Source organism: Perna viridis, chromosome 13 (assembly GCF_037379345.1).
Source record: "Perna viridis isolate PV_CMFRI_1.1 ecotype Kerala chromosome 13, ASM3737934v1, whole genome shotgun sequence".
Lineage (NCBI taxonomy): Eukaryota > Metazoa > Mollusca > Bivalvia > Mytilida > Mytilidae > Perna > Perna viridis.
In genome coordinates this window covers 15,220,200-15,237,501 of record NC_142457.1, presented here as the reverse complement: position 1 = coordinate 15,237,501, position 17,302 = coordinate 15,220,200, and the positions used below count along the sequence as shown (strand labels likewise).

Sequence of the window (17,302 nt, the reverse complement as noted above, 5' to 3'; positions counted from 1 at the left end):
TTTGTCAGATTTTCAGACTCCTCTTGTTTTATCCTTTTCATAACATTGGTATTTTTTGCCCAGTGACCCCCACTATTTTTATGAAATCCTTTCTATGGAGTTTTGAATAGATAAAACCTATGTAAACAAAACCTATACAAATCAATAGAAATCCTTTTCCTGCCAAATTTCAAATGCTTATATTTCAAAAACTAGCACACTGACCCTCAATTTTTGCTACTTATATTGTTCTAGTGCCAAAGATCTTAAAAAAAAAATTACAAACCTTTAAAATTCTTCTATTTTAAAGCAGAAGAGCAACCATCCTTAAACTAGGTCTATACCTCCTTAAATTATAAGAATAATTTGGTGAATGTTTTTGAAAAAGCAAAGCATGCTTAATATCCTACCAATTACTTTGACCTACATTATGTGGTCCAAGTCTATTTCATTGAGTTTGAACTTTTTTAATTAAAGTAATAGTGGTTTGATACTTCAAAAATTCTTAAACTGTTTGCACTGGCCTGAGTTTCATAAAACACCTTAAAGTGAGGTTTTCCTCAAATCCTTCAGTTTTTCCTCAAATCTCTTCAGCTTTAATTAAATTTTTAAAAATACACAAATTAAGAGGCCAAAAAGGGTCCTTACCAAACTTTCTCCTTCCAGTTGAGGGAGAATGAGGTTTCTTTGCTCACTTAAGGCCAAATACTTTACTTTGCTTGTTTCCTGCTACCAGATTGTTTTTTCTACTTTGACATCAACCTTAAAGCTATTATGAGGAAAAGTTATTCTTTAATGAAAAATACAAAACAACTTAAGGAGTTGATATTAGATATTAGATATATGTGCATTGTGACCCAGTATACGACTTGTATGCATGCAATTTAATAGATTTTAAAAGGAGTGTTTGAATATCAATGTAAAAAATTGTCATTGTCAACTGTGGATTTGACTGTTGAAAATAACATTATTGACTCCTCTTATGTATTTCCAGGAAATTCAATTTACATCCTCCAAATCAATAATTGGATTCAATGACTGTGTATTTGCTCCTCTCTATGGATTGCTATTACCTTCATATGAACAATTGGTTCCAAATAACCGTTTACCAGCTTCCCTTATGGATCACCAGTAAATTTAATCCATGACTGTGTAATCCATGATCGACAATGACAGATATTCAGATCTTATATTGAACTTAAATCTGTTTCAGCTGTTACTTTGAAGAATGGAGGAAATGTACTGGTTCCCTGTTATCCCTCTGGTATAACCTATGACCTATTTGAATGTTTGAGTGGACATTTGGATAGTTGTGGTCTCAGTCAGGTTCCCATGTATTTTGTTTCTCCAGTTTCTGACAGTGCTCTGGCGTACTCAAATATATTTGCTGAATGGTAAGGTTAAAATAGAGAGAAAAAATTTTTTTTTCAAAAGTTCAATGATTTTTCTGATGGAGGTGGGTTAACATGGGTTATTTCATACCCAGTGATATGAAGCCAGAGATTGAATATGTTTATACTGTAATTACATGTACAAAATAGACTAAAATATTTTAATTCCTAAGTAAAACAAAAAACTGAATTGTTTTAATTATAAAGTAAAAAAAAACATAGGTCTTTTATCACTACATATAGAGAGAATATAGAGAGAATATATGTCTCTCTTGAAATTTTTTTGTGGGTTGTTCAGGATGATGTGTAGCTTTATTGGATTAAAGTAACTATCACTTATAATAAAATATGTTCAAAGAAAATTAAAATTTCAACTACCCTGATACTTGTACATTCATTTGTTCAAAGTAATTAAAATAAAAGAGGAAAGTTTTTTGTTTTCTCATTTACAGATAGTTAGTAAACCTGTTGTCTAGATTAACTTTTTGCTTATATTTTTTTGTCTTTGGTTTCCAGGCTTTCTGCATCAAAACAGTCAAGAGTATACTTACCAGAGGCACCTTTTCCACATGCCGAGGTTCGTAGCTGTCTGAATTAAATGTGCAATTTGTAACACTTCAGGAATTAATTCTGCTATTTTGTGCTGTCTGCTGCTTTTCAAATCCATACTTTCACCTGATACTTCTTTATTTGTACCCCGCCGCTATGGGGAAGGGGGCATAGAAATACTAGTCTCCATGCATGAGGATTGTCAAATGTTGTGGCCACACTTTCAGAGGAACCCCTGAACAGATTCTGTTGAAACTTTGAAGGATTGTTAGTCACCATATGTAGTTAATTATATTGAGCAGCCATTTTTACAAGAGTTACTTAATTTTGTTGAATTTGTACATACTATATTATAGGAAAGTCTTGTTGCTCAACTGGTTTTGTTCATATTGTGTAGGATTGTTAGTCATCATATTTAGTTGATCATATTATGCAGCTATTTTGATTTGACAAATATAGGAGTTATGGAACTTTTGCACTTAATTTTTCAGAGTTCGCGAAAATCACCGGTCCTGCCGGTGCTGACAGGTAAACTTTGGGTAGGATCAGCATTTCAACCTCTTGTGCTGGTCCCATGATTGACAGCTGTTAAAAAGATTTTGTGAAGTCTAATTACATGGGACCAGCAAATTTTCAGTGGGACTGACAAAATATTTGCCTTTGTCAGTCCTATGTCCAACAGCAGAAAAAAAGTTTCTCTGAACTCTAATTTTTTTGGGGGTGGTGAGGGACATACGGCTACGTAAAGCAATCTTGTTTTTTACGAGGGAGGGATATTTTTACTTCTGATTTTCCCATTTTTATTTTTCAATTAAAATTAAACCTGTCTGTAAAACTTGAAGCAAAAACCCATGGAAATTGTTTACTTATCATTTGGAATATACATGTACTTGTACTCAATCAAATATCAAACATTAATTCAAAATCCAAAGAACGTATGAAAGTTTTTGGCCAAGCATTGAGATTGTTCCCTATTTATATAGCTATAAGTTCTTTCATAAGTTTGAGTTGATTTCAAATACCTGATTTAAATACCTTATAGTTTTGCCCAAAGCTTACTCGCTAGTTCAACTATAAAATCAAGGTCAATTGGGCTTAGTCAGGTTTTCACCTAATTTTATATTGAATTGATTAATCTGTGTTTTTACTACATGTATATATCTATACCACCTGATTCTTAGAATCTATTTCTTTGATGTTTTACCCCAAAAATGAGTTGCTGAAGTTAAAGTATGCCAATTCAGATTTTATGTCTTGAAATTTCTTCAAGTATCCTCATTCAATACCCTTCTATGTATCTTTCTTTTGAGTTACCAGGTCTTAGATAACAATTATTAAAGGAAATATTTTCAATATACTGCACATTTGTTCTTGGCAATGTGAATTGAAGTGGCTCTTTAATTTTTTTTCAGCTTGTTACTATTGGCAGATTAAAAAATTGTAAAAGTATTCATGGTGAGTAAAAATATCAGTACTTTTATGTAGGTTAAAGAATAGTTGCATATGTTTATGAGCATTAATTGTTCTAGGTTGTTAAAAAAAAGGCGGTTCCAGACCATTTTTTTTTCATTTTTGCCCAAATTATGCAGGAAGATTACAAAATTTTCCAACAAAAGTGGGGTTCCAAACCCTGCAGAAATCTTGTAGAATTGCCGCTGTTACAAAATGACCAAAATTTAATTTTTCTTTATGTGTCAATTATCCAATCAACTAACTAAGGAAGTTCATCAGGTGATTGTCATCTCTACTGCAATTGTTTTATTTCAGGAACCAAAATGTGTTGACAGTATATTTATTGATGATATACAGGCATTGACAGTGTATAATACTTTGGTTCCGTCTATTTTCATACACTTGCATGAACTATTTGTTTGTCATAGCATATGTCACTATCGGGAAGAATTATAGCATATGTCACAAGTGGGGGCCACTAGTGGGGAAGAATCATAGCGTATGTCTGGTCAATTTGTCCCATGTCCAATATGTCCAAACCTTTTTGTCCCATTTTTCTTGCCAATTCGTCCCAGTTTTGGACAATTTGTCCCAAATCATTTATCCTTGAATTTGAATAATTTTATTTTTAAATATATGAAATAAAATGATAGATGAATTTGTATAAAACACCTTGATTAGTTTCATAAAGGCATTAGCAATTAATTATTACAAGTTGACTCATTTATAGCACCACATATATAAACTGTTTGTTTATTGTCCTACACTGACTTGTCAAGATGTCCACACAGCTATATCAACATGTGTTAATTGTCACTCCAGCATGTGTCCTTTAACTACATTTTATGTATTCTATGTATGTAAATTATTCCAAAATCCTGAAACAAAAACCATTTCTAAAATTATAGGACAAATTGACCTGAGTCGAAATGGAATTGGGACAAATTGACCTGTATCCCATATGTCACTATTGGAGCCACTAATGAGGAAGAAATGTTATAAACGTATCGTATAAAAATTAAACTTAATTTGTAAAATGATCAGAATTTCTGTGTAAAGACAACAACAGTATATTGACTAGAAATAAACACAATATTCAAATTGGCATGAATCGAATAAAAACATTTGATGCCGCCATATGTTTTAGCCAGATTCTAATCCTCATCTGTATATTGTTTTAATTTCTAGTCAGTCAATTGTCTTTATAATAAAGGGGTGGCATATTCTATTCCTGGAAGTAAATTAAGTTACTCTCTGTAACAATGGATAACCATGGGGTTATTAACAGGCTTTATGAAAATAAGGGACAAAAATACAATTTTCTGTTAGAAGGAGAAGAAATGATTGTTTTTATTAGAATAATTGATTGTGGGTTAAAATTTTAGTGATGTTCATTTAATTTTTTTCTGAAGGAAATGTCAAAATTCAATTAAAAGCTTGAAAAAGCTAATGAAATTCAAAATAATGATGACCCTTAGACAGCCTTAGTGCCTGGGTTTTCTTCCCTGTTAGGTAGGGTTGTTGTCTGATACATTCCTTGTTTCCAAATCATCCTCAATCTTTTTTCTCTGCAAGTTTTTAAATATTTTTTTTTCTTTGTAGATGGTTTAAGTGAAGATTTCAAGTCCCCATGTGTAGTATTTACTGGACATCCCTCATTGAGGATGGGAGATGTCGTTCATTTTATTGAGCTATGGGGAAACTCCTCTTCAAATACTATCATTTTTACAGGTGAGTAAAGTAATAGCATTAGCAAAGCAAGGTCAGATCCAGATTTTGTATACCCTGCGCTAGAGGAGGGGGTATACAGCTTTACCTGGTAGAAACAGGCTTTCAGTCACACGGTTTCATATTTAGGTTGAAGAAAAATGACTTTGTCTCTCATAATTATAACTTGATTTGATACAAATAGCTTTGTCCCTCTGAAACAGAACCAGGTTAAAAAAACCAGCTCTGTTCTTGAAATCCAATAAAAATTAAATCAATATTGTAAATATTGAAAACGGATGTAAAATTAGTTACCTCCCTTCATCAGTATTATGTTTCAAATGTCTTGAGAAAGTACCCTTTAACCTTTATACCTTTAAGTTTGTAAAAAAGAGTATAAAAATTATATTTAGATGCTACAATTCTAAGTAATTGACAGTTAGTAATGTTGATTGATATATTTGCAATTTGAAAACTACTTAAAGACAATAAGCATTGTATAAGATAAATGTATTATATAGGTGATGTCCCTTTCTAACTGTACAAGTCATTATGCGAAAATTTAGCAATATACTAAATTAAAAAGCAAAAATTATCTTTTGTTTAATGCATGAGTTATTACTCATGTTAAAAGATTTCAAAGTAGGTGCCCTAACATTTAAGTAGCTGTCATTGTACGAATCATGCAAAATCTGGAAAATGTGATACACCCCAAAAAAGGTTACATATTTTTATTTTTGTAATTAAGTTGTTTTATGGGTCTTTACTATGAAATATGTAATTATTCATTCAAATCTGCCTGCTCTTAGGAGATAATCCACATTGAAAACCAGTAGATTCTATTGTATTTGAGCCACATTTACAGAGTTATCTCCCTTAATTTTGAAATCTACAGTGCATTCTATATATTTTTTATCTCCTAAGAGCACGGGTTATATGAAATACCACATGTTAATTTCTGTTTAGTATGACATTTTAAACAAAATACCAAAAATAAAAATATGTAGGCTTACCCATGAATCACATTTTGCATGATCCTTAGATTGAGTGCTACTTAAAAGGTGCATCAGTTTATTTAATAAATTGTGGTCAAAAAGACCTTTGCATATGTAAGTTGCATTTTTTTTAACCTGTTTTGATTACCATATCACCAGGTCACAATGTGTTACATTGGTCAAATCAAGTAGTTTAAAAAAAAAAAACAAAAACAAAAAGACAAGTCTAAAGTTTATTTCTTCATGAGACAACTGTAAATAATGTGGTACAGTAAATAATCCAGACATAAAAAAAAATCAAATAAGAACAAAAAGAAAAATGGAGGCAAAATTAATTTTCTTCATGGAAAAAAATAGAATTATTAATTCACTTGTGTTAACAATACAATACCATATATTTATGGTATACACTGTAGATTTTTTAATTAATGCCATTTAATTTAAATTTTTTGTCCCCCGTGTTGGTTGTAAGGGTACATGGAAATGCTGGGCATCCGTCCGTCCATCCATCAGCATTTTCCTCACTTTTTTGTAATGCTCTACCAATCCTTTTATTATGTAGCCTTATTGTGAAGTGTTACAGATTAAGTTCGGCTTTTGCTTACATGTGAATGATTTTTGTGGAAGTTATGGCCCTTGGACTTAAAAAATTTCAGTGAATTTACAGTTTCCTGCACTTTTTTTTGTTATGCTTTTACCAATAGATTTTATCTTTTGTATGTAGTCTTACTATGAGAAGTTACAGATTAAATTTGACTATAGTTATGGTAAAATGATTTTTATGGAAGTTACTTCCCTTGGACATGGAAAATTTCAGTGAATTTATAGTTTTCCGCAGTTTTTTTAACATGGGGGACATTGGAACATGATTTTTGTCATCCTAGTGGGGTTATTGTCTCTTTAACATATTCACCATATCCATTCTCTAGGGGTATCTTACTGGTGCATCTGGTCCATGCTCCCAGTTTTTAGTCATTTACTTATGTTACTTTGTATGTATTATTTTTTGTTATTTTTTGTTCTTTGTTGTGTGTGTCTGTTTTCCATGTCTGGTCTTTGTTCCTGGATTGCATTCTTTTGATTTCTGCTAGAATCTTGGTTCCCTTGAATACTCTTTATAAAAAAAAAAAAAAAAAAAAGAATTAGCACAATTATACATTGAACATTGAACTACATTTTTTTCATGTTTGATATTAAAAAAAAAATTAATATAAAAATATTGCCGTTAAAATTAGCTCTTCTACTATAAAAAGATAGCTATCAAATACACATTTTTATTAGGCCTAGGTTTTTTTTCAGAATTTAGTATTTAAGACCAACATATTTTTCTTTATAGTTAGTGTTACCACTTTTCTGTATATGAAGTGCCATTTATTTCCAAAATGGAAACATGAAATGCACAATAAACTGATATCTTTTTAGCCCTTAAAGTTCTAAGAAACATTCTATGTTACAGCAAGGAAGCACTTACTTTGTATAAAACTTTAAAATAATAGCGCTCAAGACTTATAGTTATCTCCCTTTACCTGTGTTATGTTTCAAATAAGTTGAGAAAGTGCCCTTTCATCGTTTTTACCTTTAAATTTGAAAAAAGGTACAGAAATTATTTTTAGGTGCTACACATTTAATTATATGACAAGCATTAATGGTGGTAAAAAACATTTGCATAATGAATCTTATTTTAAGACAATACACATTGTAAAAGAAAATTGTATTAAATTGGTGATGTTCCTTCTTCTCTATACAACTCATCATGTTGAAATTTAGCTATATACCAAATTTTAAAGCTTAATTTATCTTTCCTTCTAACATGAGTTCCACTCATGTTAAAATAGTAATTTGTAGGAACTAAGATTCAAGTCTTTTGGTTTGATGTCACTGTAAGACATGTTAGTAGCATTCTTTGGTTTCCTTCATTTTGATAACCATATTTTTAGGTCACAATGTGTTACATTGGTCAAATCCAGCAGTTTTAAAAAAATGGGTTAAATTTGATTTTTTATCATGAGACCGCTGGACTTATTGAAAAAAATGTGCTACAGTGTCAAATCCAGACATAAAAAATCTAATGAGAACAAACAGGAAAATTGAGGCAAAATTAATTTTCTTAATGGGAAATATAGAATTATAATTCATATGTGTTAAAAATTAGCACAATTTTTATTCTTTGGAAGTATATCTTCATGTTTTGATGTTAAAAAAAAATGAAAATAACACTGTTAAAAATTAGCAAATGAGTTAGTCTACCATTAGCAAATCAATTGAAGTTCAGAACTTCATACATCTTTTATCTATGACTGCAAGTGGAAGAACATTCACCAGTAAAAAAACAAATCTTTTTATTTACACTTTCAGTGTTTAGTGCTGTGTTGTTTTCATTGTGCTTCAAGTAACAGAAACTGAATACTTCTCATAGATAGTTGTTTATCTTAGATTACAATCTTGATGGTTAAAGAAGATATTCACACAATTAGATTCTATATAATGCGTCTTGATCATGTGTTCAAAATTTGACTGTTAGTTGTTTGTACTTAAAAAAAAACAAACAAAAAAACCCTGGCTCCCAGAACCCTATCAAATCTTTTGAATGAATTGATCTTCTCTTTTAAGTATATATATCACTTTGAAGTACAGATACTGAACCCCCAAACCCCCCCCCCAAAAAAAAAAAATAAAAAATGAATAAATGCATGGAGTAACCTCCCTTTTCATGTAGGTTTGAAATACAAATAACCCCAAAAAAACTATTCTTGTATATGCTTGGCCTAAACTTAAATACTGTAGTTCAGTATAATTATTTCAAATGGCATAAAATACAGAATGTAACAAACATTAATGCCATTTAATTTATTTACTATATAAACCTTTCAATCATATTACACTGAAAAAAAAATCAATTTGGTATTTTGATTTTGTTTCCAATGGGAGTTTTACATATGCCACTTTATTCTCTTAATATTTAGATCAGAGCATGACTTTGTATTTGTTAATAGCTAGTCCTCTATATAATAGTCCAGATAATCATGATAATCATAACAATTTAGGCGGTTTTAGGTTGAAACTTTAATTTCTTGCTAATTTTACCACGAAAGATATCTATATTGCACCCACTCTAGAGGAATATTTCAAAAATTTAACCTCAAAAAAAATGTTGCCTTGCTCCGCTCGCTGAAATTTTAACTTTGCGCCCCCCTCCAAGCAAAATATTAATTATCCTCCCATGAGGACATAGTTATTTGGACTATTTTTATAGTAGAAATATAATGTTGCAGATATAAGGATGTAGAAAGCAAATATTTACCCATTATTATTATTTTTTTTTCTTCATATTTTAGGATAAAAAAAACCAACATAATTTTCAATATTGTAAGCATTACCATATTTCTATATATGAAATATCATATTTTCCAAAGTGGTGACATGAAATTCACAATTAACTTATATCTGTTCAGGGACATAATATGGCACTGACTTTGTAAAAAGTCTTTCAAATTTATTTTAAAAAAATGGAGCCAGCACTTTACAGTATAACCTTAACTGTCTACAAGTTCTATGTAAGTGAACAAAGTGTATGTTTAAAGAAATAATTCTGTCTTTTAAATATCAGTGAATTGATATACTCGTCTGAAAATAGCTGAAATATTGCTGCTCGGACGTTAAACCCCAACAAATAAACAAAACCAAATCATCAGTAAGGATGAAATTTAATTATCTCCCCTTACTAGAATTTTTAAATTACAAATAATCTCAAAATATTTGATTTTATGTTGAAAACCTACTATTGAATAAAAATATACTATAAAATTGTTTTTAGTTGCTATGAATTATAGAAGTATCCCAAAAATTGATGCAATCAAATGTATTTGCAATATAGATCATGCTATAAAACTTCAAACATTGTAAAGGATGAATTTGATAGATTAGCATAGTTTTTTCTTTTCTGGACACTTTTACTCAAGTTAAAATAATTTATGGAGTGTTGCATGAGCTGAAAAGACTCATGTTTTAAACTTGTTATAATGGAAATTGTGATGGACTTTATTCAGTGAAGCGTTGGTATTGTTACAATGTTGGTTACAAGTGAGTATGGTGACAGTGTTGGTTATAAAAGCAGCAACTTGGTCAGAATCCGAAAACAATCTATAAAATTTAATTTTTAATCAATTCTATTACATGTACTAGTCCAAATTGGATTTTATCCAAGAGGACAAATGGATTGGCCTACCGGTTTTTGTAAATGAATATTTTGGCCTTGAAAATTTTAGGACAAATATTCTGGCCCCACCAGAATATTTGTCCTATAATATAATGAAAAAAAAATCTGGCCTCCATATTGTACTGCACAGTATAATGAAATTAAATAATATAGTCATTGTAGCATTTGAAAATAAATATTCTGCCCAAACCAATACTGCTAGTCCCCTTTCAGATTCAAATGGTTGTCCTCTATATAAGCAAAATATTACTTGTATTGTGAACTGTAAACACTGCCTTTATTGCTTGCAAATGAACAATATTAAGTTGACTTGTATATCAAATATTGGGTAGCACCATTATGTACAGTAACAGTGGCGATTCCTGGGGGAGGGCCTTTTTTGTTGGAAAATTTGTCATTTTCATTTTGTAAAATTGATAAATTGATAAAAAATGGCAAATAATGTCCTGGCACCCCCTTTTCTGAGGGACTTCAGCTTTTTAAAGGTCTGAATATGGTCCTGTGGTAACTGTAATGTAAATAAAAATACTAGGAAATAGAATTTGTGAAAAAATAAAGATTTCAGCCACTGACAAACATATCAATATCCTCATTAAAAATAAAATTAAGAAGAAGGGTTACAGTATCAGAGAAAATTTGGACTAGCAGATATTAAAAAGTTAAGAAGATTGTTTACTTTTGGCCATGTTTTTTTTTAAATCTATTTAGAAGATTATAGCCTAATATGTAGAATGTATCATGCTTGGTTAAAATTTGTTTAGAAGAATATAGATACAATGTATCAAAAATATGTACTTTAAAAGAAAATAAAATGAAAGATCCATATAAAGACACAACTATTTTGTTGTACCTGTGTATAATGTTGTTTTGGGACCAGCTGCAGCCTGCCCTGTGGTGTGAGGGTTTCTTCATTCATTGAAGACCAGTGGGTGGCCTTGAGCTGACTTTTTTTCATCCCGGTGGGGTTGTTGTCTCTTTGACATATTCACCATACCTATTCTTTTTATATGCTATATGACTGTAATAATATTGTGATAATATTGCCCATATTTCTTAGCTGTCCCTGCATTCATCGTTTTTTTTTTATATCGGGTATGTAAGTCTCGTCATCTGAAACCATGATTTCACAAGAATGGGTCTTAGTCTACCATTCAAAAGCAAAGAGATTTGTCATTTAGAGAGAGTTGAGTTCCGTGTTAAGGGCAAAAGTCTTTCAGTGTAAAAAATACCAATCAAAAATGACTAATATCTATTTCTACATGATAAATGTAGTAAGAAAAAACATACACAAGAAGATTTTGCATTGTTACACAGTGTTTCAAGTAATAGTAGTAAATCATAAAATGCAGATCGGTCTTTGGTTTTCAATACGTTCTACATCAGAAATTCTGGTAAAGAAAATGAAACTAAACGAGACATTCATACCCTATTTTGATATTGATATGCAGTCTTAAATTGACCCTGCAGTGCTCCTCTTTTTATTTTGATATTGATATGTTGGGTAATCTTGGCAGCAGGTTGGAGGAAATTCGGGTTCAAATGAAATAATAATTTATTAACCTAAATGGATTTTTTTTTCATGGAAATGTTGATGCAAATAATGGGTTATTTCATATGCAATGCCATTTAATTAAATCAGGTCTAAATTACATATATAAGATTATTTTTAAAAATATTTATTGTTCCATAAAGGTGCCAGTGAGTGGAATGTAAACACATACACAACATACACAACACATTTTTAAAGGGTGGGGTATGTCTGGATCTGACCCTGATTTTATACTTCTTCCCTATATAAGCAGTAAAAAATATCTACATCACTGATACTGCCGTTGATTTTATAATAAATACCTTATTTTCCTTCTGCCTCTTCAGTTTACTTATTCCAATAACATAAATAAAACTCTGACACAGTTTATTTTTGACTGAACTCGGAAGCCTAGTCTCAACAATATGCATATATTTTATATGCAAGCTTCACATATAGTTACCTCCCTTATCTACAGTTTTTAAGTTAAAAAATAACCTTTTAAGTTAATTTTGAATATAGTTGGCCTAGGCTTATATATAATAAAGCACTACAAAATTATTTTCAGTTGAACAAAATAAGTTGAACACCAAAGGATAAAGTCTTTTTAATTTGTTAGCTATGCAAGTCATATTAGAACACTGGTAGTTTTCCAAAGGATTACTTAATCCTGGCAATTATATAGTACCCAATTTATCAACTTTTAGTCAAGTTATGAATTTATGACACTTTCATGAGTCTTAATGACCTCATGTTCATGTTACTTAGAATAATGGGTGATGTATTGCATGAGTGGCAGGGTGATGAGTGTTGTGTATTTGTTTACTGTAGTCTGAATTTGTTCAGGTCAAATCTGCTTGGTAAAATTCAACCTATGTTATGTTTTACTATAATGCCAGTAGATACAAGTGGTAACAAATATTAAGAGAGGGTTTTTTTTCTGAATTCGAGACTGGGAAGTGTCTGTCTGTTTTAGAAGGGTGGAATGTACTAACTGATTTTTTTAGGGACACTAACTGCGAACTCCTTTTTATACGAAGACAATCTGACTTAAATATGCCGTAGCACATTTGCAGTTATAAAGAAATATAGATGGTTGCCAAATTTTGCCATGTTTAGTTTAAATCAATGATTTTTTACTCTATTATAAAAATCCCTGAATGATATCTTTTTAGATGAACCATGAAAAAATATTTTATTTTAAAGTAGAACCAAATAGAAAAATGAACAAATATGATGAAATGCAACAAATGCACCAGCTTATATAACCTAAATACAAAATACTTTCATCTCCAGACCTAACCCCATAGTAAGCTCTGAAAGGCCTTGACAATAAAAGTAATAAAATCCATTAATGTATAACAGACAAATGACACTTCTTTACAATCAAACTTAACCATCATTACATCTCCTGACTGTGGACCTGGCGCATAAATCATTTGGTTTTTAGGTACCATTCTGGGTAAGAATCGGGCAATGGGTCGCAAATCATATTTCTCCATTTGGATTTTTTTGCCTCAAATATACTAAACACATTTAGAAAAACAACCAGATAGTTAATCAAATTTATCCTGAAGCATCAGTGATGTAGATATTTTTTAACTGCTTATGTAGGGAATTAGTATGGGAAAGTTTTCCCGCCATTTTTCAATAGTGCATTTCAACTAAATAAGACCTATCAAGATCTTAAATACAAACACTTTAGTGGTTTTTTCTGGAGGTTATAAGGTAATAATTTATCTTTGGATGTAACATACTTTGTGATTGGATAAAAAATTTGTCCATCATCTCATAGATCAAATTTTGTAATGTGACCGTGACTTCATCAACCTTTTTTGCTGATTCACGCCTTAATTTTGATACTAAAATTAAATCATAAAGATTAACTGTTATATTTTTTCAGTCTATTTGAAGTAACCTCAATGCTCATAGTGCACACTTAAAAATAACCTGTTACACAAGTTATTTAGTGTGCACCACATGATTAACAACTCCAATTATCATTGTTTTACCACAGGATGGCCATTTATGTGACATTGTTTTACCCCAAGCAAATTAGAAATAATTACATAAATGGTCAGCCCGTGGTAAACAGTGATAAAATGAGGTTCTGTGATTTATTTCGATTCTGATAGGACTAGTTTCTTCACAGTTTTGAACAGACGAAGTCTACCAGGTATATGTTGCCCGAAATGTTGGTCATGTGTTTATCACTTTATTACCAGGGCTGTGGTGTAAAGAGCTCTGAAGCATGTCATATTAGAATTGAGGTTATTACCTCATAGATTAAAAAAAATATGATAGTCATTCCTTAATAAATAATTGGATAATGCAATAAAATCTTTGTGGTATTTTTTCTTCATGTGCCACAGGCTATGCACAATTTGCCTTATTCTTAGGCAGAGAAGTACTTAAAGGCCTGAAACATCCCCTTTTAAGTGAACTGACACTCAATAATGCACCTTTTTATGGCCTAGTTTTGGTCCTAAGATATTTAAAATATTAAGATACATGAAAATTTTTTTTCACATGTGTAGTTACCTCCCTTTTCTACAGTTTACAACCTATCGCAAAAACAGTTCTTGTTTATAAATGTTATATTCTTTAATATAGAAAGACTAAAAAAAAATATTTTCAATTGCAATAAAATGAAGTATTGTTTTAGATAATGATTTTAATAAATCTATTTGCTATGTAAACTAAATTTCAATACTGACAGCAATAAAAAGGATGTGTTTAGTAGGTCAACAGTGACACGATTTCTTCATAACTTTTATTCAAGTTATTAAATTTATGATCCTGCCATGAGCATTATCATGTTCATGTAATTGAAGGAAATGTTTCTAAGAAGGGATAACCATAAGCTAAAAGAATGAAAATTATTGGAAGGGATAGCCTGTGGTGAAACAATGATGAAATCTAAATCAAATCCAACAGGACTTGTTTGAATTAGTCTGATTTTGTGAAAGAGTAATCATGGGAACCAAGATTCTAGCAGAAATCAAAAGCATGTAATTCAAGGACAAAGACCTGACATGGAAAACAGTTTGTATTGTTTTAAAGTTCCTGTTATCACTTGTATTATCCTAGTGTTTCCAAGTCAGCCATATTGAAATTGCTTTGTGATTTAAGAAGTAAATCATGGAAACTCCATTTTATCAATGTTTTACCACAGGCTGGCCATTTAGTTGCAATATTTTATGAAGAGTGATAGGAAGTGGTTAAATAATGACATAAATGGCCAGCCAGTGGTAAAACAGTGATAAAATGGAGTTATTGTTAATTATTTCAATTTTAAAAGGACTAGTTTCGTCATATTTTTTTTTTTTATAAGATTCAGCCTATGTGTTGCACAAAAGAGTGAATGTATTGGGAGCAAAATTCTGTTGTGATGCTGGTAGAGTTGGGTTAAACTGACAATACATGAACCGGTCGGTGCAACAAAAATTGCTACCAGTCATCGATCAACAATCAGTTTCCAATCAGTCATCGAGCTGTCAAACCAATCCAGAAAACCGGTTATCGTATCATGTGACCACAGAGCGGGCAATATATTTTTCAGATTCTGTTGTTTTATTGGTCAATTTTACACATATAAACATAATGCAGTAGATTTAAACATCAATTAATTCTTTTATTTTCCATTTATTTTATTTTCAACAGATCATCCGTCATTTTACATAACAAAATGGTGATCAGATCAGTTATAGGTAATCGATTTGTCAGCGATCAATCAGTCAGTGGTCATCGATCTGTCAAATTGTTGCATAGATTGGTTCATGGACTGTATCTATAATGTCCGAAATACGGCTGTTATTCGCCTATGCATATAGGTCATATGTTTATCAACCTTTTAACACGACAAGGGTTTTAAAAGATTTTTGAAGCCGTTGTATAAGAACGACCTTTAAAGCATGTCTTATTGGAATGTGACATAAAATCACATAGGTTTCATTGGACTCTAATTCATTTCAATTCAGTATTTTATTGGAAAGAGCACTTGTAAAAACATTTAACACGTAATTAATCTCAATTTATATAATTATACACCAGACATTGAATAGCTACATGTATATAATCATGAGGTCAGCCATGATAATTTTTATCAGTTCAATGATTATTGACGAGACAGTGGAATGGTCCCCGTTTTTAAATGCTTCATTTATGAATCAGATGTTTTTGTAATTTTTAAAAAAAATTGGGATTTAAGATAACTGATATTGATTCATTCGTAATATTATCTTGGATTTCATAATTATATAATAAATAATGATAATGATGGCAGTTAAACAAGAAATGGAATTCATCCTCCACTGGTCAACACAGAATTTACAAAAATGTTTCATTTGGTTGAGTTTTTTGTTTGGAGTATTATAACCAGTCAATTAGGTGTTTTATAGTTAAGAATTGGAAAATTGTAAATGTTTAGTGATCTCACTACCATTGAGTTAGTTTCCCCACACAACTCATTTCGATAGCCAGACATGAGGTACTGCCCCAGTTGTCTCGATTATAGTATATCTACTTGTCTCAATTGGTAATGAACGAGCACTAATTCTTATTTTAGTCAATATGTGTAATGTAATCATCTTGTAAGCTGTTGACACTTCATGAACCTTATGATCGTGTGTAAATTGGCCCATAGCTCAGCTAGGTCAAAATTTAAAAATGATCTTTACACATACATGCCAATGCTCAGGGTTTCACTCTGATCCTCATGGTTTTTTGTCTTCTTACAGGGTTCAGGTTTGACAAAAATATTCTAGGGGTTTTCTCACTTTGCCCTGGACCCACTAATGACCTTGAGAGTATTCAGACCCCTCGATGATTCAACAGGGTTTTTCATCATTTATATGCTGACAAGTTTGTTTACAATTTTATTTTTAATAAATCCCAGTCGAAGTTGAGATTATCACATCCCAGTAATACTGTGGACTAATTGACTTCATTATTAGACAGCATGGTACCAAATTTGTTCATAAAAAATCAAAAATAAATGTTGCCCAAAGAGAACTTACCATGTAGAAGATTTAAGGAGAGTGCTCTGTTTTATAAACAAATGTACACAAGTAGGGCAGATAAGAGCTAAGGATAGCCTAGAACCCCCCTCCCTCTTCCTGATTTTAATATAAATTTTAGCTTGAGAATCCCCCCCCCTCTTTAATATATTTTTTTTAAATCCACCCCTACATTTTTCTCTATATCTTGGGGTTAATGGATTACTGAAAAATATAATCACTTTTGTAGTTAATATAAATTTACCAGTTTTGCATGATTTACAATGAATAATTTGCCTCATAATTATTGTTTAGCATTTTTAAGCATCCTGTACATGTTAAATGGACTAATTCTTTTCCATCACTGAACTTTTTCTGAAGGGTTTCAAATTTGAATGGTTTCAAATTAAAGATGCTCCTAAGGACCCCCAACTTCTGACCTAGGACTTTTGAAATATCATATATATATAAGTCCTGGACCTTCACGA

At 31.0% G+C, this 17,302-nt stretch overlaps 1 protein-coding gene across 2 annotated transcripts in view; it reads left to right on the top strand.

The window, feature by feature from the left end:
• Positions 1-17,302, top strand: part of LOC148599714 (integrator complex subunit 9-like) — a 37,857-nt gene that overhangs the window by 8,450 nt on the left and 12,105 nt on the right. For both annotated transcript variants that reach the window (XR_015917827.1, XM_088557906.1), the window contains exons 11-14: positions 1,193-1,373; positions 1,887-1,947; positions 3,332-3,374; positions 4,974-5,102. Coding sequence is in view for 1 of the 2 variants with exons in the window: in XM_088557906.1 (XP_088414032.1) it covers positions 1,193-1,373; positions 1,887-1,947; positions 3,332-3,374; positions 4,974-5,102 (414 nt within the window). In the remaining variant the exon portion in view is untranslated. The remainder of the gene's footprint in view (positions 1-1,192; positions 1,374-1,886; positions 1,948-3,331; positions 3,375-4,973; positions 5,103-17,302) is intronic.